The sequence below is a fragment of the Anolis sagrei genome, chromosome 5, assembly GCF_037176765.1.
Source record: "Anolis sagrei isolate rAnoSag1 chromosome 5, rAnoSag1.mat, whole genome shotgun sequence".
NCBI classification, from domain to species: domain Eukaryota; kingdom Metazoa; phylum Chordata; class Lepidosauria; order Squamata; family Dactyloidae; genus Anolis; species Anolis sagrei.
In genome coordinates, this window is record NC_090025.1 from 79932579 (window position 1) to 79958302 (window position 25724).

Genomic DNA, 25724 nt, shown 5'->3' on the forward strand with positions numbered 1-25724 from the left:
ACCTGGGATTGCAACATCGATAATCCATATTTTGTTTTTTAACACGATTGTGAGGTCAGGAGTATTATGCTCAAAAAGTCTTGTCTGTCTGAATCTGGAAGTCCCAGAGGAGCTTGACGTGTTCATTCTCTTTCCGACTTGTGATCCCACCAGTTCTTTGTCGCAGGCAGATGGTATTTGTGGCACAAGTTCCAATGAATCATCCGAGCAACGGTGTTATGCCTCTGCTTGTAGTCTGTCTGCGCGATCTTCTTGCAGCAGCTGAGGATGTGAGCTATTGTTTCATCTACTTCCTTGCAGAGTCTACATTTGGGATCTGTCGTCGACTTTTCAATTCTGGCTTTGATGGCATTGGTTCTAATGGCTTGTTCTTGGGCTGCCAGAATCAGACCCTCCATCTCCTTTTTCAGAGTTCCATTTGTGAGCCACAGCCATGTTTTTTCTATGTCAATTTGGCTCTCATTTTTTCCCAGGAACTGTCCATGGAGAGCCTTCTTTTGCCAGTTTTCTCTTCTACTCTGGATTGTGTTTTTACGGTATTCCCTCTTTGTCTTTTGCACTTTAGGCAGTTGACTTCCCTCAATGTTGGTTCTTGACTGCCTTTCACATAATCTGCCAGTGAATGTTTCTCTTCTTCTACCGTTTATTTCACTTGCAGAAGCCGTCTGCCTCCTGATTTTCAGGGCAGGTAAAGTCTGTCGACATCACTATGCGGGTGTAATACATAGTGGATTGTCATCAGTTTTCTTGTTTTTCTGTCCAGATCATCCAGCTATTATTGTTGTTATTGTTGTTGTTATGCAAAGACTCTGGCACAAGCCAGTAAAAGTGGCCTCAGTGGTGATCGGCACACTGGGTGCAGTGCCTAAAGATCTTGGCCTGCACTTAAACACAATCGGTGCTGTCAAAATTACCATCTGCCAGCTGCAGAAGGCCACCTTACTGGGATCTGCACACGTATTTGCTGATACATCACACAGTCCTAAGGAAGTGTCTGACATGTGATCCAATACAACAGCCAGCAGAGTGATCTTATCTGCTGTGGACTCATCTTGTTGTGTTTCAAATAATAATAATAATAATCAATCATCATCTTTATTTATATTCCACCCTTTCTCCCCGGGGAGACTCAGGGCGGATTCAGACATACAAAAAGGCAAACATTCAATGCTTCCATAAAATGACCAAATACCAACATAATAATGCTGCATAAGCCCACATATGAGTACAATTAGAACCTAACATCAATAAATTAAACAAAACATAAGCAAACAAAAATTATATAATGACATAAAATCTTAACATAAAACATCCACAATTAGTTTATAGGGGCCAACTAAGGTTCAGATCGTCAGATAAAGCACATTTCTTCAAAAAAGTGTACCATATTCTTTTTTTAGATTTCACTACATAAGTGCCTTCAAACAATTGCTCCGTGTTCCAAGTAAGCGTCAATATTAGGCCTGGGCGGTTTCGTTCGTTAATTTTGTAATTCGTTAAATATTCGTTATTTTTAGCAATTACAAAACGATTACAAAACATATTTTCAAACCCGGAAGTGTTTTTAAATATCGAAACGGCATCCTCCATCTTTTTTACGGGCTTCCGCCCGTTTCGGAAATGACGTTTTAGGGATGGAGGATGCTGGGTGCGCTGGGAGCCAATCCTGCGCTCCCAAGCACCGTGGCTGATTGTGATTGGGCGGGCTGCCCTTTAAAAGCGGCTCCACGTGGCCGCATTGCTCATTGCTGGGGAAGGCGAGGAGATGGGAGGTTCGGGAGGGAGGCTTGGCTTGCATTCATTCATTGCTTGCATTCATTCATTCCCTGGGCTGGGAGCAGCGGGGAGGCTTTGCCGTTCGCTCCACAACAGGGCAAGCATTTTTAAATATTTCTGAAAAATATCTTTCTTTTATTCTTAAAAAAATTCAAAAAATATTCTAAAGAAAGAAAAGACCCTTGTGTGCCTGTGTGTGTGAGTTTGTCCTTGTCCTGTGGCTGTGTTCGCTCCACAACAGGGCAAGCATTGTTAATTTTCCATTTTTAAATATTTCTGATAAATATTTCTTTTTTAACGAATCGATTCGTTGCCACCTTAACGAATCGACCCCCGTCTTCATAACGAAGTTTCAGAGGTGATTTGCGCATGCGCGGGGGGTCCGCCATCTTAACGAATCGATTCGTTAATATTAACGAAATTTCAAAGGAAAGTTTTGTAATTATTTTAAATATCGAAACGCAAAACCCCCCAAATACAAATCGATTTTAGAAACAAATTTTTGCGTTGTTACCCAGGCCTAGTCAATATGGATACTGACAATTGTGAAACATGTCAGTATGCAACACACATACTTTTCCACTGCAGAAGAAGCCTGGTCACCTGTTAAGCCAAAACTCACATCCCACACACATACATATACACCCCAGAACTAGGAATGAGCCAATCAGGAAAACACAAAGCTCATTATTATACATAGGCTATGAATAAGAACTAATTATGCAGCTTTCTAGAAGGCTACTTATATATTAGTTCAAAGAAAAACTGAATATTTTTCAAAGTACTACCCAAGCTAGACTTATGTAGAATTTGAGGTAATTAGACCAGATAGAAATGTGACACCAGCAATACGCAGAGTGTTGACAAAATCCTAACCAGATGTTTGTAATCCATTTCCACTGTAACTTAACGTACCTGAAACAGTAGCTTTTGGTTAGTAAAGAGTTCCAGAGTAAGTAGATGTTCTTTAAGAAACGAGGGGAAGATAAGTACATCCTCACAGTGCATATCCAGGCAATAAGAATAACCACCAAAATTGGAGATTGACTCCACTTGAGTGAATCCTTCTTTCTGTAAGGAGCTATGAATTTCTTCCAGGCTGTAACATAACCAAATAAGTGTTACTGCAAAATAATGAAAAGTGTATCTGAAAGAGAAGTATTCTCATTTGGTTTGTTTCATCTTTTGTTGTTAGCGATTACCCCAGTACAAATTCTCAGATGTTTTCATACATCAAGTGAGGGAGCTTTTCAATATACAGCGTTTCCTCACTTATCGTGGATATTACATTCCAGGACCACCCGCGAAAAGTGAAAATTCACGAAGTAGGGACGAGATACATATGAAAACTGGAAACTTAGGGTTGAGCTCTGAAATCTGGCCAATCCAGTTACAGTAGTGATGGTTTCAATTAGGGGGAAAATATAAGAAAAAAGTAGAAGGCCAAGGATACAGCTTTGAAGGTCACCAAGAGAATGAGAAAAATTGAAAGAAAAATATATTTGTATGGAGACAGTGAAAGTGATCAGGCAGATGGGAGGAGAAATAATTATAATAATAATCTATATAAATAAAAATGTAATGTTCGTTTGTGGTATTCACAGAACTCAAAAACCACTGTACGAATTGACACCAAATTTGGACACAAGACACCTAACAACCCAATGTATGTCCTTCACTCAAAAAAATTGATTTTGTCATTTGGGAGTTGTAGTTGTTGGGATTTATAGTTCACCTACAATCAAACAGCATTCTGAACCCCACCAACGATGGAATTGAACCAAACTTGGCACACAGTTCTCCCATGACCAACACAACATACTGGAAGGGTTTGGTGGGCAATGTCCTTTGGTTTTGGAGTTGTAGTTCACCTCCATCCAGAGATCATTGTGGACTCAAACAATGATGGATCTGAACCAAACTCTACACAAATACTCAATATGCCAAAATGTGAACACTGGTAGAGTTTGGGGAAAATAGAATCTTGACATTTGGGAGTTGTGGTTGCTGGGATTTATAGTTCACCTACAATCACAGAGCATTCTGAACCCCACCAATAGAATTGGGACAAACCTCCCATACAGAACACACATGTGGGCCACAGCAATGCGTGGCGGGGACGGCTAGTAATAATAATAATAATAATAATAATAATAATAATATTTCTGAAAGAACAGCATGTCGTACATGCCAAAGCACCTGCCAGTGATTAATCTGTTTCAGTGGTGGGAACAGGCAAGTCAGACTATTTATTTATTTATTTCTATTATTATTATTAATTTATTTACTATATTTATATACTGCCCCTCTCAGCGGTTCACAAATTAGCAACAATTCGATGCCTCAACAATTATAACAAATAAAAACAATCAAGAAATTCTGTTAAAAAACAATAGCATATGATAAAAAAATATAAAAACCATACAAAGCCTTAAAACATTATTGTGAGCATCTCCATGTCAAATCGTTATTATACCGCATTATCAAATCATTCCATAATTCTGTTTAGCTATGCCGTATTTGGGAAGGCCTGCTCAAAAAGCCAGGTTTTCACCTTTTTTTTTTTGAAAAGTCAGGAGGGAGGGAGCCAATCTTATATCTCTAGGCAGGGTGTTTCACAGTCGAGGGGCCACCACTGAGAAGGCCCTGTCTCTCGTCCCCTGCCAGACGCATCTGCAAAAAAGGTGGGAGCGAGAGCAGGGCCTCCCCAGAAGATCTTAATGTCCTAGATCAGTGTTTCTCAAACTTCCTAATGCCGAGACCCCTTAATACAGTTTTTCATGTTGTGATGACCCCCAACCACAAAATTATTTTCACTGCTACTTCACAACTGTAATTTTGCTACTGTTATGACTCGTAAAGTAAATATCTGATATGCAGGATGTATTTTCATTCACTGAACCAAATTTGGCACATATTCCCAATACACCCAAATTTGAATACTGGTGAGATTGTGGGCGATTGACTTAGTCATTTGGGAGTTGTAGTTGTTGGGATTTATAGTTCACCTAAAATCAAAGAGCATTCTAAACTTCACCAATGATGGAATTGAACCAATCCTAGCACACACAGCTCCCATGACCAACGGAAAATACTGGCAGGGTTTGGTGGGCATTGACCTTGAGTTTTGAAGTTGTAGTTCACCTACATCCAGAGAGCACTGTAGATTCAAACAACGATGGATCTGGACCAAACTTGTCACGAATGCTCCATATGCTAAAATGTGAACACTGGTTGAGTATGGGGAAAATAGACCTTGACATTTGGGAGTTATAGTTGCTGGGATTTATAGTTCACCTACAATCAAAGAGCATTCTGAACCCCACCAATGATGGAATTGGGCCAAACTTCCTACTCAGAACCCCCATGACCAATAGAAAATACTGTGTTTTCTGTTGGTCTTTGATGACCCCTCTGACACCCCCCCAACCCCCACAAGAGTCCCGACCCCCAGGCTGAGAAACAGTATCCTAGATGGTTCATAAGGAGAGATACATTCGGATAGGTAAGTTGGACTACTAGCTGAATCTGTCACCTATGCTAATCGCTATGCCTAAATTAACCAGATAGTGTTGTGAACACTGCCGGAAAAAACGCATGGAATCCACTTTCACCACTAACACATTTATACAAAGGTGACAGCTGCCATAATATTTAAGTAAGACAGGTATAGGAAGAAACATATATGCAAAAGCATTAAACTTCTAGCTCTCACCTTGCTTTAAGTGTGTTTGCCCATGCATACAAGGGCAGCACAGAAGCCCGCTGTTCCTGTCGCCGTATTGTTTCTGGAAGAATGTGTTCGATAGAGAGAGCATCATGTTTGATTCTACATCTTGCTAGTGCAGCAGCCAGCTTTGTCTTAAAACTACAAGTTTTAAGAAAAATAGAATGATCAATATTTTTGCGAATGTTATCTCATTCTTTTTCTTCTTTAGCTCCTGTTCCTTTGCTAAAATTAACCTTGGAATTTAATAGAGAACATGGCATCATGACATACACATATTTAAACTGATATTTGAATAATGTGTTGCGATGATCAATCTGGTGCAAACATAACACTACACCAAAATGTGCTTTAGCTGTAAGAATGAAGAATTTGCTTCAAGAATATTCAAGCAGGCCAATGATGGGTTTCATCTAATGTTGTTCCATGACTCCTCTTCATATTCTTAGCTGTTCTCTCAATGCCTTTGTAACACCCAATGACTAGCAAAGTACTAACTAGTAGTAACTACTTTGCTCAGTATCAGCTGACTACAGAATTGTGGCAAGGAAGATGGACTGCCTCTTCTTAAGATCAATGTGTATGCCCTTTTCCATTTCTGAATAAAATACAGTCCTAATATTGCCCTTCTTTTTCTCTATACTCCTCTCCCTTTTCACAAGGCTGAGTATAGTGGAGAGGGGTTCTACTGCCTATTCAGAAGTATATCCCTCTGCAATAGTTCCATATATACACCACACAGCTTTGCATTTGAAGTTGAAATAATTTACGTTTTAAATGCCTTCAAAATCAAAAATATTTGAAGTATTTATTTAAATGTTACGTTTCCCTAAAATGTAAATCTTTAAATATAAAATCTAAATTCATTTATTTAGTTATATATAAATGTGAATGTCTCAAAATTACTCTCATTTTTGATCAGATCTGAACAGGCTTCTCTGCTTAGGTCTAAAGAAAGTGACACCATCATCTCCCTCATTAGTGCCACTTCTACGTCTAACAGTTGTCATTTTGCTGCCACCTAGCTGTTTACTTGGGCTTCAGAGAAATACAGGTATTAATTGTTACCTCTGCACTACTGCCATGAAGACTTGTTGGTCTTCTTTTGCTGACCATTACTTCAATCTCTACAAAAGAAACATTCTTCCTACTGCAACTACTATACCCATAAAGCCCTTTTTTCTGTCCAAAACTAACACTTTTCTGATTCATAATAATAATAATAATAATAATAATACTTTATTTATATACCGCTCTATCTCCCCAAGGGGACTCAGAGTGGTTCCCAGGTAACATCACAAAACATACAAAGTAAAACAACATAACCATAAGATTAACAAAACAATATAAGCATAAAAATTGTCGCCATAACACATATATATTGAAAGTAATCCTGCCTGTTCAAGGCAATTAAAAAATTTAAAAGGCTGGGCCAAGATTTGTGCAAGCCCAAAAATTCTAGGGGGGCCGGGAATTAAGTGCAATGCTATGGCAGGTGGCAATAATATTAGGTACGGGTCTGTGGCTGTTCATTCCGGGGCCGATTAGAGGAAGTGATCTGGGTAACTGGTAGGAAGAATAAGGCCATATTTGACAATGTATAAGACTGAGTTAGAACTGGTCATTTGCGAAGACTTGTTCCAGAGGCGGGGGACCACAACTGAGAAGGCCCTCTCTCTCGTCCCCACCAACCATGCTTGTGACGGAGGTGGGACCGAGAGGAAGGCCTGGGATTTGTGTGTGTGTGTGTGTCAGGAGCAACTTGAGAAACTGCAAGTTGCTTCTGGTGTGAGAGGATTAGCCGTCTGCAAGGACATTGCCCAGGGGATGCCCGGATGTTTTCATGTTTTAGTATCCTTGTGGGAGGCTTCTCTCGTGTCCCCACATGGGGAGCTGGAGCTGACAGAGGGAGCTCAACCCACTCTCCCTGGATTCAAACTGCTGACTGGTTGGTCAGCAGTCCTGCCAGCACAAGGGTTTATCCCATTGTACCACCGGGCGCTCCTACTTTTCTGATAAGCAGCAAGAAGTACAGTTAGCAATAAAATCAGCCATAGCTTCCCCTCTTCCAAAGCAACAGTGTCACTGAGAACCAATTGGAGAAGACTTCTCAGGCAAACTGTGAAAACTGTGCAATTGCATCTATGGCCGTGTGCTAATTGGTTATTTATTTATTTTAGATCATGCTTTTTTTCTCCAATATAGTTTGCTATAAACAACTGCATATTTGTACTACGTATTCCTTGTTAGATATAGAAGGAAATCATCTATGTTTTTTATAGTTTTTAGTACTCGTTACCAAAGAATACATATACTTTCTGTCCATTTACCTGCATAAATAACGCTCAACTTCTTGGACTTCTGGTATTGGCTCATCGTCATCAATATTACAACGCGCTTCAAATTTCCGATCTTGGAGATCATATAACATCACAACTACTAAACTAGTCAATTCATCTGACTGAAAAAAACAAAAACATCCAAAACAGTTTTCACATAGAAAAAACACAAAAGCACTAAAACTAGTAACACTGCACCTTCTATGTATTGTCCTTCAACCAAGTGACAAGGAACTCTCATATTAATAAGACATTCACAGGCATCCTCTGTTTATTTCACAGATTAGGAATCAGAGCACTGTTGAATAGTGAAAATTGTTGAAATTATGAATGGTCTTTTTAAAAGTATCAATTGAGAGAAAATGCTGCACATGGCCACAGAAGGTATGGAAGGTCATGGAAACCACAAAATAGGTGGAAAGATCAGACCACACTTTGAATGCATGGGTTCAAGTTATAATAGAAAAGGACTGAAAAATCAGATCATCAAAAACAGACTGTCAAATAGTGGAGAATATTAAATATAAGTTCAAGTATTATGGACCAAGAAAGCCAACTTAATAGCCAGTTTGTAGCACTGTCTCAAGTGTTAACATAAACTATTTACTTTTGTCTGCTTGACCAGTAGTCAAGCAGACAAAATATAGTAAGTGAAACACTAAACCTTAGGTTTAAAACCCTTCCAAACCTCATGAATAATGTTTTGAAACTGGTATTAAGAATGGAGAAATGGCTTCAAAGAAGCATACAATCATATAAACATACTATTTCTTCCTTGGGACAAAAACTAAAGATTTGCTAAGAGAGTACAGTCATTAAGGCTCCTGCAGACCAATTAAAAATACACATCCCACTCAAGCAGCAAATGAAATATATGAATTACATCACTCTCAGCACTAGATTGTTTAAACCAGGGGTCCTCAAACTATTAAACAGAGGGCCAGGTCACAGTCCCTCAAACTGTTGGGAGGGCCGGATTATAATGTGAAAAAAACATGAATGAATTCCTATGCACATTGCCCATATCTTATTTGTAGTGCAAAAAACAATACAATAATTAAAATGAAGAACAATTTTAACAAATATAAACTTATTAGTATTTCAATGGGAAGTGTGGTCCTGCTTTTGGCTGATGAGATAGGATTGTTGTTGTTGTTGTTGTGTGCTTTCAAGTCGTTTCAGACTTAGGTTGACCCTGAGTGAGGGCCGGGTAAATGACCTTGGAGGGCCGTATCCGGCCCTCGGGCCTTAGTTTGAGGACCCCTGGTTTAAACTATAACTAAAAAGATATTGATTGCTGAGCCTAGCTTCTTAATGGGAGAAGGCTTGTAGCGCAGTCTTAAGCAGTAAATATGTCAATTGAATTCATTTATTATCCTAATACATGTTCTTGGGATCTCAGAATAGCTAGTATCTAGGTTTCTAAGAATTGTTTTAATTCTTGCTCATGCTCTGTATGCCTCATGCAACCTTCAGATGTTCTTCACCTTCAACTCCCATCAGCCCTAGACAACATTTCATTCAGGGATTACGGGAGCTGTATCTCAAAACAATGAGAGGTAAACAGATTAGAAGAATCTAATTTGCAACACTGCCAGAAAGAGCTACCTCTATTGAGCACTTTAGTTCGAGATCAAACAAAGACGACATCTGAATGGTTATGCAACAGTGGAACTAAGATTGTATCAATAAGCCTATCCCAAATCTGGTGCTCTCCACCAGTAATCAGTGCAATATGGATAACAGACTAATAGAATTGACAATTGGACAGGGCTTGGACTACAATCTGAATTACGTGATTTTAATTGATGTTTTAATAATTAATGTTTAATTGCATGGTTTTAATTGTATTTATGTTTATATTTATATGTATTGACATCGAATTGTTGCTTGCTGAAAGGCTGCTCTGAGTCCCCTTTTAGGGTGAGATGGGCAGGATACAAATATGTGAAATAATAATAATAAATGCATAATTACATTAGAACCCTCAGCATTGCTGATTAGCTGAAACTAATAGGTTAATGTTCAAAACATCTGAAGGGGACCACATTTGGTGATGCTGAAGGAGCTGAAAATCAGGAATAAAATATACCATTCCTTTTAGCTTTACCCTTATTTTCAAATAAACAGATAAGACTGATAAGATTCCGGTAAGCTTTATTTACATCTGCAAACAACAAAAATGATTGCCCCTTTTAATTACTCATATAGTTAGTAAAATATATCATACAAGTATATTATTAATGGCCATACATAAGAATACCTTCAGGAAAGATGCAAGACATGAAAAAATATTACAAAAACTAATACCCATTTGCACTGATAAAGTATAATAGAAGGTAAAGAACTGCTGAACAAATTACTCACTATTGACTGAATTGGGTATATGCCACTGTCTATTAGTATATTTTCAAGAACATCTTGATCTAAAAGAGAAAGGAACATGGTGACAAAAATATCCAAATTACTGCAGAGTTTGTTTGCATTAACAAGCTTTGAGCAAAGCAAATTTTAAAATATATATTCTGAAAATATTAGAATTTGAGATTTCACACAAGAAATACATCATCAGATTGTTAGATTTGTCACCATAGTATAGAAAGCCCAGTGCACAAACCTGATTTCTAGAAAGTAAAAATACACAATAGAAGCAAGCTCTGAGAGTCCATTAAGTCAGATCTATGGGATTATTTCATCATACAATATACACATTGTGTTTATGCACATTTAACAGCTGGACAGTATTTAAAGCATAATGAGGAAGTTATTTTATTTCGTATCAAAAGCATCGCATAAATTAGTATAAAACTGATAAAAATAGAACAAGTGTAGGCGGCTAAATATCTTTTGACCAAAAACGGGCAACAGCAACGGCATTGTCTGTAGCCTCCAACAATTCCTCCTCTGTACATGAGGCAGGGCACAATGGACAAGCATACAGATGCAGAGTTGTCTGTTCTGCTCCATAGTCCCACAAGGTATGGGATTCTTTTAGGTAGTATCATTTTGCCAGGTTGTCTTTTGATCTGCCCACTCCGCTTCTGAGTCTATTCAGGGACTTCCAGGTTGCCTATTCTTGGTTACCACCTGGAGGAAGACCCTCGCAGGGGGCCATCCAATTGGGATTTCCTGGTTTAGCTGCCCAGAGGGATATCCTTGCTGTTTCTCTAGAAAGTAGCAATTATGTAAATATTCCATGGACACATATTATTAATACAAACACATAATGAAAAGCTACGGTGTAGCAAAGGGATACGAAAAGCTGTTGAAAATCATTTGGAATCAGAAACAATTGGGCTACTCCCAGCTCTAATGTTAAAAAAACACTGCTGGGGGGAGGGATATACCATATATTTACAAAGCAACAATTTTCCTAGGGATGTTTTGGGGTATAAGTAATTTCTTTCCTGTAATTTCTGTTTTTGTCCTGCCCAGTCGTTTTCATTTGCAGTTGGTCACAGATCTTCCAAATGTAATTAATTAAAATAAGCCAGCAATTGAAACACAAGTCAAGATGACCTTATTTTAAAGCTTGCTGTTCTTATAACTGCAACCACGGTTTGTTATTTCAAGACACAGATGACAGTTTTAGGAAAGCAAAAGCTTTTAAATGTCTCCGCCTCCTCATTGATCTTTGCTTGTGATTTAGAGTGGGGCAGCGATTCCCAAACTGTGGTCCTCCAGAAATTTAAGATAGAATTTCTCTGAATTCATGATTTCTGGTCATACGGGCTAGGACTTCAGGGAGTTGAAATAAAAAAACCTATGGAGAACCACTGAGTTGTTTAGTGTACACACCCTTTGAGAGTTTTGATATCCATATGTGAACATCAGAATATACAAAAAGCAGCAAGAGAAACAAAAGAAGCTGTCAGCCAAACACTGTTTCTTGGTAAGAAGCAGAAGAAAAGTCTTATATTCCCCCAAGAAAAGATGCAGTTTTTCCACAAACATGACAAGAAACAAATATAGCTTACAGAATAAACATGGCACCATCACAAGGTTTATTGTACATTGACTTCATTGACAGATAACATTAGAAATACACTGGACTCTTGATATCCACTAGGGTTTTGTTCCAAAATTCTTGTGGATAGCAAAATCTGTCCTGCTATATACAGTGGAATAGTAATTGATGATCTTCATATAAAATGGGAAAACCAAGACTTGCTTTTTGGAATTATTTTGAATATTTTCAATTAATGGGTAGTTGAATCTATGGTTACAGAATCTGTGGATACTGAGGACCAGCTGTATGTACAAAAACAATCTAAATTCACATATTCCTAAAAGACAATTGATAGTAATAGAATTATTTTATCTTCAAGTATCAAATCTTGAATGTACAAATTACCACTGATCTATTATTTTTGGCAAGCTACATCATCAAGAACCTGGAAAGAAAAAGCAGGAGTGCACAAAGCAGGAACACACAAAAAAGAATTGGAATCTATCCAAAATCTGGCTACCAGAATAAAAAAAACTCTAAAATTGCAACAGCAAAACAACATAGAGGAAACAAACAAGGACATCTAATCACCTCTCAACAAAAGTTTGCTCCAGGCACTGTCAGACCATTATATGCTAATCAAGATGGTCAGTTGAAACATTCACACCTAGCTCCAGCAGACAAGAGTCCTTTGTCCCACCCTGGTCATTCCACAGAATATATAAACCCTTTTTCCTAGTTCCAACAGACCTCACTACCTCTGAGGATGCTTGCCATAGATGCAGGCGAAACATCGGGAGACAATGCCTCTAGACCATGGCCATATAGCCCGAAAAAACCTACAACAATCCAGTGATTCCGGCCATGAAAGCCTTCGACAATACATCTATCCATTTATTAATATCTTGACAGGGAGCCACGGTAACCCTTGTGCCAGCTGGACTGCAGACCTAAAGGTGGGCGGTTCGAATCCAAGAGACAGGGTAAGCTCCCATCTGTCCGATCCAGCTTCCCATGCGGGGACATGAGAGAAGCCTCCCACAGGCTGGTAAAATATCCAGGCGTCCCCTGGGCAACGTACTTGCAGATGGCCAATTCTCTCACGCCAGAAGCGACCTGCAGTTTCTCAAGTTGCTTCTGACATGGAAAAAAATATATACTGGCAAATACCATCCTGATCAAAAATAATGATTTGCCCAGGGTAGGATGAGGAGGACACATACACAGATACAGCATTGCTTGCCAGTTTTTGCCTGATACGCAACCATCAAAAGATCTTGTTCTCATTGATTGTTCATATGATACCTTTCAATGATACCTTGACTCTCAAATACTTTGATTGATAATAACTATGTTAGCAGAAATCAGAAAGCACAGCAATTGCATACATCAAACTTTCAGATTTATGGACTAGCAACATGTATTGTCCTTTGTTTAAGCACCACTTTCTGTCTGATTAACCCATGCAAATGGCTTATCATTGCAGGACAGAAGTAGTGAGACAAGCTGTTGTTGCCATATTTTCAGTAGTTCCCATGGACTCTTGACAGCTTCTTTTCACATTATGCATACCGGTTCAGACATACTTATCTCAGTCCACCAAGCTGCCAGGGTAACTCCCCCATTTTTCACCCAACCTTCCTGTCCTGCTTAAAATCCCAGTGCCTGAACAGCCTTTCAGCAATGGTTGACCTTCTGGGATTCAAAAGAAAGGTGACATCAACAGCCCTACGTAAGTCTATTGAAAAGAGGCATGTCACCTTTGCGAAAGATATATACCACTGCTCTTTTCAACAAATGTTTGAGGAAAACATGCCATAGAACAAAGAGCAGGTTAAATCAACTTTTCTACTAGGGAAAACAATTGATTGTAAATAAATTGTGCAAAACATGCACCAGTTCTCTTAATATGCTTGCAGTATGTGGACCACGCTTTTTAAAAATTTTAGTTGCACTTTATTTTATTTTTCCCACTTACAAATTTGGGGTGTGCGCACTAAGCATCAGTCCATGAAGCCCAAAGAATCTATTACCAGAGAACTGGATATTAAGTTGATGCATCCTATCCAAACAATATAGCAATTTGACATCACTTTAACTGCCATAGCTCCATCCTACAGAATCCTGGGATCTATATTTTGTTGTGGCACCTGAGCTCCTTGACAGAGAAAGGTAAATATCTAAAAAATCTAAAAATCTCAGAATTTCACAGAATTGATTCTTGGCAGTTATAGGGTATCAAAGTGCTATGATTCTACTGAATGGATACAGCCCTGGTGAGGTCTATTGATACTTTATTTTTAAAAATATTGTATTGTCGAAGGCTTTCATGGCTGGAATCACTGGGTTGTTGTATGTTTTTTCGGGCTATATGGCCATGTTCTAGAGGCATTCTCTCCTGACATTTCACCTGCATCTATGGCAGTGTTTCTTCAGTTATCTCAAGGGCATTTTTAAAACAACACACTAGGGAACAATTTAAAAAATACTAAAACTGTTTTGTCCTCTCCTGGAAACATGCTGTAAAGAGGAAGCCAATGGCTCAGGGACCGCCATCAGACTATGGATCACAATTCTGAGTAGGTCACACTTCAGCCCTTGCTCCTTTGTCCCCACTTTATTTAATTATGCCTTTGATATATGAAGGTAATGATGAATAAGGAATATAGCTAATTAACTGAAAGTGAACTGATTAAGTATTGAAATAGGATCTGGTGGGAATTGGAAAGTTAATTGAGAGTGACACCCGCATTTGGCCTTGGCTTGCATTTGATGCAGAAATTGCATGCGTTGGGATCATACGCGCACAAGGGTCATGAAAACAAGAAGTCCCTCACTCATCTTGTGCATTTCTCATACAACTGATCACCCCTATCGCACATTAATTGTAATTGAGGGCACTATTAATGTAGGAGGATCTGGGGATGGGCTGCAAATTAAACAGATTTCCAAATTAAACAGGTTATTTTATTGAGTGCTAATTGGATCAAAATTAGCTGTTTTCCTTTTTGGGAAATCTAATTAACTAATTATTTCTAAATTTTCACATGTACACATACACTAATGTATTCAAATTTAATTACATTTGTGGCCAAGATACCTGTGGTTTGAATCTTCTATGTGCCTTTCATTGTCCCTGCATCCTACATCTTTCAGAATGAAGTTGTATAAATGTCTTATACAAGTTTGACAAAAAAAATAATAATAAGGACCAACTAATTATTTTCACCATACCAGGAATAACTTCAGGATGAGATTAGGACTGCGCTTGACACTGTGCTCAGGAAATATATGGTTTGTTATTGCTGTATTTATTACATGGCAGTGCTAGCCACTGTAAAGTTATGGCCAGATTTCATGTTATCTCCCCTGAACAATAGAATGGCAGATAATGTTCTTTCTACTTTTTGGCAAACTTTTTATTACATCTGTCATTACAGATACTCATTAGATCTATCCTTTAATATTGTGGCACCAGTCGTCCCACCCATGGAGAGATATTAAATTTTGCTATTGGTTGTTTTGTTTTGAGGCTCGTTTTATGTATAGTTTAAGGTTGTTTTTATTTAGTTATATTGCTTTTGTTGATATGCATTTTAATGTATTATGTTTTAACTGTTATGTCGAGCTTGACTCCATGTAAGCTGCCTCAAGTCCCTTTGGGAAGATGGAGGTGGGGTATAAAAATAAAATTAAAATTATTATTCTGCAGCTATCTTCTGAAAGCTTTCTCCCATTATGCATTCTATCCAGTTGGAGAATAAAGAGCTCCAATTATAAGGTAGAAATAGTGATTTTCTAACAGAGGCACACCCCTCAGAGATAACATTTTAGTGGAATGACATGGCCATAAGTTTCAGGTAGAGGTGTTCTGAGCAGCACGCCTGCCATAGGTAACGTCTAACTTCTAAGTCAGTGGTTCTCAACCTGTGGGTCTCCAGATGTTTTGGCCTTCAACTCCCAGAAAGCCTAACAGCTGGTAAACTGGCGGGGATGTCTGGTAAGCCAAAACACCTGGGGACTCACAGGTTGAGAACCAATATAAGTAATACCTTCTAATGTGCACAACCTTTCTCTTTAAGAAGAAAAAGGAGAGATGTGGACCTCAGGGATGGAATATTGGCACAGAAGTAAAAAGGCCTCAACTGTACTCCAAACCTTGTCAGAGCCATATTTCCTCTTGGTTCATGAATATGTCCTCATACTGTATATAGTATAATAAGCAGAGTGCTCCCATCTCCAATACTCTGAACAATTAAAATTAGCTGTGAGATTGCAAAAAATGTTATTTACTTTCCAACATGGGATATCTATGTATGGGGTAATAGCACAAGTTTCATTAAATACTGTTCATTCCAGTCCCGAGACAAGCTGCAGTGACACCTGAATAACACACTAACCAAACTGTGTTTACAGTCAGCCAAACACTGCTCCTGGATATTAATACAGCTAAAAAAACCCCCAAGAATTCTTACTTTAAGCTAGGTGCACACAACTATCTGTGTTCCCCTTTCACCTCCAAGCCTTTTAGCACAGTGAAGAAAGCTAGATAGGGAAAGGCATCCAGAAGATTACTCTCACTGTGTTTCATTAACAGAAAGGTAGGGAGAGAGAAGCCTCCCAAACATCTAGTAACTGCAGACTGATCTTAGCATCTCTTCTTGCCTAAATCAGTCTTTGTCAGCAAGCAGATATGGGTAACTGTGACTTGCCAAATGTTTTGGACTGCAATTTCCATAAACTCCAGGTCATATATCCAATGGGGAAGGACATTAAATACAACAGCAACAACTGGAATGCCACAATTTGTTCAGCCTTCAACTAGATAGAACTGTAAAGCATGTATTTCCAAAGAAACAAGTGAGTTTGCTATATCTCTTACATTATTCATTCCCCAAGGGAAGAAGACAAGCTTCTACTTACATTTTAGAGCACTGAAAGCCAATTCATAGGACAAACGTTGAAAGTGTTCATCTTTGAAATCTGGAAGAGGTGGCAATGGCCCATTCCCATACTTGACCAATATTTTATCTTGAGGTTTTTCATTATGAATGCCTTGAAAAATGTTGGCAGCATTTAGGTAAACAGAGTCCTGATAGCCATTCTTCTCAGCTAGACTTGTTGAACTCTTTTGTGAAGATACTGTTTCATTTGAAAAAGTCATTATAGGGATAACTGAAATATCACTACCACTACTATTTGAAGACACGAGGCTGCTTCTCAGAATTGGCATGGTTGCTGTATTGATGTCTTGGTATATAACAGCGTGGCAAGGTCAGAATCTCAAGATTCCTGTGGAAATATGAGGCATAATTACATGAGATTAGCTAAGAAGTGTTCTGTAAATGTTGTGGTATTACATGTTCCTCTCAGAACATGTTATACCACAACACTGTCCAGAAGATTAACACGATAGTAATAAAATAAAAGATATACCTTACTAACAGTTAGAATCATTTGTTCCAGATCAAAGATTGTAACAGTTCTAGTTTAAAAGGGAACCTGACAAACTGTAGAGAGAGTTCTGAGTTGTCCATTTGCAATAGGTACACTTCAAATTTATAGCTGTTGTTGGCTGCCATCCATTGCAATGCTGGTAGCATTAGTTTCTTTGTAGATGTACAAGGAGCAGAAGCAAGAGGAGGCTGCTCCCACAAAGGGTCTCCCATACTGCATGATCATATATTATTGAAGTATTCAGTATTTTCAGGATTGAGTTAAATTTTAAATCTAAATACACAATACACTTTTTGTGCAGCTGCTGCTGGAGAACGTTTGGAAACTTGAACTAAAATGCTGTAGCCAGATTGCTAACTGGGCCTGGCTACAGGGAGGACACAACTCCTTTGTTACCAAAGCCCCACTGGCTTCTGGTCTGTTTCCAGGAAAAGTCCGAGTACTGGTTATGACTTACACAGCCCTATATGGCTCAGGTCCAAAATGTCTGGAGAGATATACGTATTCTCCCATGTGAACATGCCAGAAGTTTTGAGATCTTCTGTGGAGGCCCTCTTCTCTGGCCCGCCACACTCAGAGGGACATTTGGTGGAAACATGGGAGAAGGCCTTCTTAACGTGAGCTAGAAAATATGACTGTTTGGTGGATTAGAAATTGGTTAAGCAAACCCAAAGGATGTTCACCTGGAGACTAGAACTTGGAGCAATTGGTTCAAATAACAGGAAAAGAGATTCCACCTGAAAATTAGGAAGAATTTCCTGATCCTGATAACTGTTCAACAGTCGAACTCTTTCCCCCAGTGTGGTAGAAGCTTCTTCTTTGGTGGCTTTTAAATGGATAAAAGGAGGTTGGATTAGATGGCCCGTGATTCTATGAAGAGATACTCACTGGCTCTGGAACTCCTTTCTTAGAAAGGTCAGAGTATCTCTTAGCTAGCTTTCTATAGGCAAGTTGAGACCCTTTTCTTTCGGCAGATCTTTGAGGGTTGATAGCTCATGGCAAAGGACCTTTCATACTGTGCTGCATTAGTCATATTTGTAATTTTTCTTCCACAAGCATGCTATTCAATTTTATTTTTAAAAAACTTTTATATAATATGAATTTTGCCAGTTGTATGATTTAAACTTATGTTAACTGTCTTGAGTCCTCAACTGAAAAAATGAACTTTGGGGTTATTTTGCTTTTAATTTTTTTCACACTTCTTACATGGGCAAAATGTTACAGTCCACATGCCTGGGTAGCATGTGGTATAGCAGTCTGCACATTTTGCTTCAAAAAGATATAGTATTTTAAATGCTGCTTGCAAAAAATTATGGACTTTATTTTTCAAAAAGGCCATATGCTGCTAAAAGAATAAAATAAATACATGAGCCAATACACAAAGTTATGATATTCATAACAGCAAATAACAAGCATGGGAAATCATTGATATCATCATGAATAATATGCAATTCTTCAACTACCTCATGCTAAGAGCCACAGAGTCAGCAACTACCTGTAGCAGTTCAAGTACAAGTAGTAAACCAATCCAAGAAACCTGAACAAAACAAGCTGTGAGGAACAAAATCATTAAGCAGTACAGAAAGTATTAGTGATGAAATGACTCAAGAAAGTCAACATAAGATCTATGCTTTTGTATTACATTGTACAGTTATTGTTTAGTCCCACCTTGTACCTAAACTTCACAGCAATAAAGCACTGGAGACACTATGAACAGTAGTACATCATCTTTAAGGCCTACACAGTACTTGCAATTCAGAAATTATTGCCTCTGGATTAGAGCCATCGGTTTACATGGCATTCCTTCTTACAAAATCAGAGCAATGTTGCTAAAGTACAATACAATGATTTATCATTTAAGTGTAAAAAAAAGGGTTTTTTATAAAAGGAAATTCACTTGCCTTAAAAAAGGGGGAAGGGAGGGAGATAAAAAGGAGTGTGGCAGCAACTTTAAAGCAAATTGGTTTTTAATGGCTCAGATATAAAGCATATTTATACGTAATACGATCCAGAAATATGCCCTCAATTACCAAAGCACTTGGCAAGGTAAAACAAGTATTTCAGATCTTTACAATGGTCAGTTAGGGTTGATGTATGAATGCAATAAATCTAATTATCAAAAGTCAGTTTCCCTGGATTCAAAATTCTACAGAGTGCAGCAGCATAACTTCCTTTTTTAAAATGTGCACCATTCAGTCGGTGGAAGATGTAGCGGAGCGCTAGTGGTCTCATTCGAGAGGCAGGAGTATAAAGTTTTGTCCTGACACAGTTCAGTCGCCATCATGCATTGGAATAGTGAGGAGCGTGCTTTTGCCGTTGAGGCCTACTTTTCGAGTGGATTTGGAGTGGCCGGCCCGCTCTCCAGATTTGGCCCTTGTGATTTTTTTCTATGGGGTTTTTTGAAATCCCATGTTTATGTGAACCATCCAAGGACCCTACAAGATTTGAAGACCAACATCCAGGAAGAAATTGCTAACAGAATACCTGTTATGCTGGCAAGAGTCATGATGCTAGAAATCAGTTTACTCAGTGTATGGAGAATGGAGAATGGGGGGCGTCACCTACCTAATTTGATCTTCAAAACTACGTAAAACAAAACTTTAGGTATGCGCCTACATGATAAAAAAATCTGATTCATACAATGGGTTTTATTAAGTTTTGAAAAAAGGAAGTTATGCTGTCTCACCCTGTATATTGAGAGACAATTCATACTGAAGAATTATAGCAGTTTGACATCCCTCTAGTTTGCCCTGGTTACTGCCTATAGCTGGAACCAGGGACCAAGGGGCTGGTCTGGTTCTGCTCCATGAGAGGGAACATTCAAGAGCAATAGTGTCCACTGCCCTGACGATTTCCCCATTCCAGAGGTCAGCCAGTGCTTTGACAGAGTGACATTAAAATCCGCAAGAGCCATCATGAAACCATTCAGATCCATAAGCCTCCTGGGGCAGACCATTTTATTCAGTCCCCCACCCCTGCTGAGGTTTGGAGTCCCAGCAAGTCTAAACCTAACCAGGTAGTGATCGGTCCATGGACAATGGAACTGTGACAAGTTCCTCCACAACACAATAACAATCCTGCACAGAAAACAAGGTCCAGTGTGTGTCCAGCAGCATGGGTAGAGCAAGACACCACTTGGGACAGATCCATGGTTGTCATGAAGGCCATGAAGTCCTGAGCCACTCCCAACAGAGCAGTCTCAGCATGGACGCTGAAGTCTCCAGCACTATTAGCTGCTGAATCTCCAATGCCAACCCCAAGACTACTCCAGCTAGCTCAGAAAGGGAGAATGTTGAGCAACGGGGTGAGCGGTACACCAACAGGATCCCTATCCTGTCCCGGTTACTCACCTTTAGGTAAATACACTCAAACACTGTTGCCTGTGGAATGGGGTGAACCCACTATGGAATCAGGTTGTAGCCACAAGTCTCCTTGTGAGTAAGCCCAGAGCTGAGTAAGGCAGCAAAGCTGAATGGCAAATGCTCAAACCCCTGGGTCTCTCCTGCAGAAGGGCCCAACAAAGCTCTTCCAGGCCTCTTGAGCTGTCCTTTTATGTTCCCTCCTTGGAGGCTGCTGGGTCAGGTGGCTGGAATGAAGGTGTGGTTACAGGTATCCTCGTGGGCAAGCCCAGAGCCGAGCAAGGCAACAATGGTAGGTGACAAATGCTCAAGCCCCCACCTGCACCCTCGGTCTCTCCTGCAGTAGGGCCAGACAAAACCTATTGTAAATCCAGTCATTCTTAGCCTCTGTCTTGTGGATCTTGTATCTTGTAATAGGTGCACTTGTATCACAGGGCTTGGCTGTAAGCAATACATTCTGTAGTGTGTTCTGGATGAAAGCCAGAAGCATGGAAGTACATGTAATGATCTGTAGCTTTTCAATAGGACACGGTGTTTAGAAAGTCCATTGTACAGTTGCTTAGTTTTGACCTAAGCACCACGCTCTATTGAAAACTCTCAAGAGACTAACGTGGCTCCTTCTTTGAAAATTACTCACCTGCCTTACTGAGCTTACTTTATCAAATGTACATACTGCACAATGCAAATATATTGTGAAACAATGTATAAAAATAAATTACAGAAAGAATATGTATCAAAGCATACGTAACAAAACTGTCCAGGATATTGCTGTCCAAAAGTTCACCCAAAACCATCCCCTGTCCATTAAAGGGATAAACAGCAGAACCAGCTACAAATACCAAATCATTAAAGTATCCAAAGTGAAAATAGACTGGCAATCCCTAAGATGACAAAAAAATGTCATTCCATATTGTCACAGTTTTCTCTCAAGTGTGCATTTCCTAAATCATTGTCACAAACTTCTGTTGTTACATTCTGCTAATTCCCAACAAGCATCTTCCCCTTTTGACTTAAACTTGTAGATTGAGAGAACAAAGCTGGTAGCATAACTTCCTAATTCTTTCAGATAGTTTCTAAAGTCCTACAAGATCTCTTTCCAGACCGATATTCCAGACTGACATGGCTATGTCTTTGACTTCTACCCCAGCTGGACACAAACACCGCTATGTTACTTTATGATGGTGTTAATGCTAGCAGAATCTTCCTGCAGTAAGGTAATAGTGAAAAGACCTCCCCACTCAGAACATTAACGACTGTTTCACATAAATTAATATGTGAAACTTAATTTACGCGAAACAGTCTTTAATGTACAGTACTTCCGTCATACTCTATCCCCATGAAAAGAAATCCCCTGTTTTACATCACTGGAGAGATATCAAAATAGAAAATTTATCTTGTGTAAAACAGCCCTTTGAATACCTTCTTAAAATCTGCACTCTCCATCACGGTATTTCCTGAACAATTTTTGAACACTCTGCTCAAGCTACAATTTACATTAAAGAAATCCATATGCAGATTCTGTAATTCAAGGGAATTAAACAGACCTTTAAAAAAACTAGGATTGGTTGGTTTTCTTCCAAATGCATCAAACTAGACCAGGTACAAACATCAAAACATACAGAAATAAGTGAGAGGCTCCTGTCCACCAATTCCCAGAAAGCCCACTTCAAGCCCCTTTCAGTAGAGCAGCTCGAGTGAATTTCTCTCATCTGCAAAAGAAGTGCCCTTACAGCAGCACAAGAAGCATCTTCAATAACAAAGGAAACATCAATCCCTGACGTAAACCAAACCCCTCCCTTACACTCAAGGTTCAGAAACCAAAGAGGTTTTAAAGGAAAATGCATTTTAGAACTGACACAAGTATTACCCTGTCACTTGTGAAACAAGTGTCCACCTTACTGGGGTTTTTTGGGGTTTTTTTTTTTTTGACAATAGGCAGGAGGATTTCCAGTTTTCAGGTGCAAAGCCAAGGCTTTCACCAGCTGAATTTCTAAAGCCTGCCTTCAAATCATCTGTGGACTTATGGAGACCCCATGAATTTTGTAGGGATAGGGATACAGTGTCCCCCCACTTATTGTGGGGGTTCCGTTCCAGGACCACTTATGAGATAAGTGAAAATCCGCAAAGTAGGGGCACCATATTAATTTTAATATTTATACATATATATGTATATGTATATGTATGTATGTATGTATATATATATATATATATATATATATATATATATATATAAATACTCTGCATAATTAGTACCTTAAAAACAAAAGAGCCAATGAATGAAATCACACCAAATTTGGCAACAAAACGTCTCACAACACAAGGAGTGACCATCACTCAAAAAATTATGATTTTGTCATTTGGGAGTTGTAGCTGCTGGGATTTCTAGTTCACCTACAATCAGAGCATTCTGAACTCCATCAACGATGGAATTGAACCAAACTTGGCACACAGAACTCCCATAACCAACAGAAAAGATTGGAAGGGTTTGGTGGGCATTGACCTTGAATTTGGGAGTTGTAGTTCACCTATAACCAGAGAGCACTGTGGACTCAAACAATGGATCTGGACCAAACTTCGCACAAGCACTCAATATGCCCAAATATGAACACAGATGAGGTTTGGGGGAAATAGACCTTGACATTTGGGAGTTGTAGTCACTGGGATTCACAGTTCACCTACAATCAAAGAGCATTCTGAACCCCACGAACGACAGAATCGGGGCAAACTTCCCACACTGAACCCCCATGACCAACAGAAAATACTTAAGACCATCCAATCCAACTTCCTTCATCAGGGCAAAAAAACGTAATCAAAGTCCTACTGATAAAAAGCCATCCAGCCATAGATATAGATAGATATATATGATTCAGAGAGATGTAGTATCATAGATTTGAAAGGGGCCCCTAAAGAAGAACAATATGTTGCATGTTCCAGAGTAGGCAAACCAGACAATCTCCACATCAACACTGACAAAGAAACAGCAAGAAATGCTGTTTACCCACAAGCATAAAGAAATTACATATATTAGAAACCAGCACTTTCTCATTACTTTATTTTCCAGATCACCAGACTATTTTATTTATCGTGTCAGTGCAACCAGTCGATTATATTACATTTCTAACAGAACACACACACACACAAAAAAAAAACAGACAAAATACAAAAATTGTGAGTTTGGTAGTTGATTAAATGTCCTTTGACCAGTATCTGGCCACTTGGAGTGGACTGGGCCACAGCAACGCGTGGCAGGGAACAGCTAGTACATTAGGTTCTTGTGGGGTTTTTCAGGCTATAGGGCCATGTTCTAGAGGCATTTCTCCTGACGTTTCGCCTGCATCTACGGCAAGCATCCTCAGAGGTAGTGAGGTCTGTTGGAATTAGGACAGTGAGTTTATATATCTGTGGAACGGCTGGGGTGGGGCAAAGAGCTCTTCTCTGCTGGAGCTAGGTGTGAATGTTTCAACTATTACCTTCATTAGCATTTGAAGGCCTGGCTGAGCCTGGGAAAATGTTCTGTTGAGAGGTGTTAAGATGTGCCTGGTTGTTTCCTCTCTGCTGTTTTGCTGTTGTAATTTGCTGTGTCAGACTACACAGAGAAGCCATTGAAATCCACAAGCATGTGGACAATTTCAACAGAAAGGAAGAGACCATGAAAATGAACAAAATCTGGCTACCAGTATTAAAAAAACTCTAAAATTACAACAGCAAAACAGCAGAGAGGAAACAACCAGGCACATCTTAACACCTCTCAACAAAAGATTTTCCCAGGCTCAGCCAGGCCTTCAAATGCTAATGAAGGTAGTCAGTTGAAACATTCACACCTAGCTCCAGCAGAGAAGAGCTCTTTGCCCCACCCCAGCCATTCCACAGATATATAAACTCATTTTCAGAATCCTCTTTGATTGTAGGTGAACTGTAAATCCCAGTGACTACAACTACCAAATGTCAAGGTCTATTTCCCCCAAACACCATCTGTGTTCATATTTGGGCATATTTGCCCCACCCCAGCCATTCCACAGATATATAAACCCATTTTCCTACTTCCAACAGACCTCACTACCTCTGAGGATGCTTGCCATAGATGCAGGCGAAACGTCAGGAGAGAATGCCTCTAGAACATGGCCCTATAGCCCGAAAAAACCCACAAGAACCTAGTGATTCCAGCCATGAAAGCCTTGTACATTATAAAACTCTTCTATGGGGTTGGCTTAATACAGGTATAGGCAAACTTGGGCCCTCCAGGTGTTTTGACTTCAACTCCCACCATTCCTAACAGCCTCAGGCCCTTTCCTTTAAGCGGCTGAGGGGGAAAAGGAAAGGAAAGGGCCTGAGGCTGTTAGGAATGGTGGGAGTTGAAGTCCAAAACACCTGGAGGGCCCAAGTTTGCCCATGCCTGATTTAACCTCAGGTCCAACTGAATGACCGTGTCGCAAAAGACACGCAGGTCCTCTGCCACTCACTTCCCACAGCAATGCAGGAATGGAGACCCTTTTCCCGCCTAACTTCTCATCTTTAGGCGGAGACAACGAAGCAAGCATCCTCTCTCGCTGACTACTCACCAGCCTCTGCCGCGCGGGCGCCTGTCCCTGGCCCTTTCCCTCAGCGCGCGCCGCCTCGGGCACCCAATCCTGGCTGTCCCTCCCGCCGGGGAGGGGCCGGGCCTCGCCTCGCCCCGCCCACATGCCACGCCCAGCGCCGCCGCCAAACAGCGGGAGGGGTAAAAGGAGAGAGGGAGGGGGAGGTGCCGGCGGCCGTTTCATTCAAATCCGGACCCTACCATTTGTACCCTCCGCAGGGGAAGACCGAGCGTCGTCTACCTCATTTCAGCTTCCAATCCGTAGCCCTCTGAGAAGGCGCTCTTTTTCAAGCTGTGGCAATCGAATTGGGTCTCTTCCCACTCTCTTATTCACGCATAGCATAATAAAGCGCCCCCTATTTTGCTTGCACTCTGGTACAGTCCGAGTGGCTGGCACCGCCTCGAGAGCAGGTTCCAAGAGGGAATCCTCGTCTGTTTGCAGTCCTCGCCGTTGGCGACGGCAGAGAGGGCAGCGTTCTAAGAGTCAAGGAAACGCACCTTCAAATCACCCCCAACAGATGGCCAGCCAGACTTTGCAATA

General features: G+C 39.9%; 1 protein-coding gene across 3 annotated transcripts in view; it reads right to left on the bottom strand.

Annotated features, from left to right (window-relative positions):
- NSUN7 (NOP2/Sun RNA methyltransferase family member 7) overlaps positions 1–25271 on the bottom strand; it is a 34718-nt gene extending 9447 nt beyond the window's left edge. The window contains exons 1-6 of one of the 3 annotated variants that reach the window (XM_060778435.2): positions 25167–25271; positions 16715–17083; positions 10210–10268; positions 7834–7964; positions 5492–5644; positions 2692–2875 (exon numbers count right to left, since the gene is read on the bottom strand). In XM_060778435.2, the coding sequence (XP_060634418.2) occupies positions 2692–2875; positions 5492–5644; positions 7834–7964; positions 10210–10268; positions 16715–17024 (837 nt within the window). In that variant the 5' untranslated portion in view covers positions 17025–17083; positions 25167–25271. Of the gene's footprint in view, positions 1–2691; positions 2876–5491; positions 5645–7833; positions 7965–10209; positions 10269–16714; positions 17084–25067; positions 25145–25166 lie in introns of those variants that run through there. The other 2 variants (XM_060778437.2, XM_067468797.1) reach the window with 2 other exon arrangements.
- Between the last annotated feature and the right edge of the window lie 453 nt (positions 25272–25724).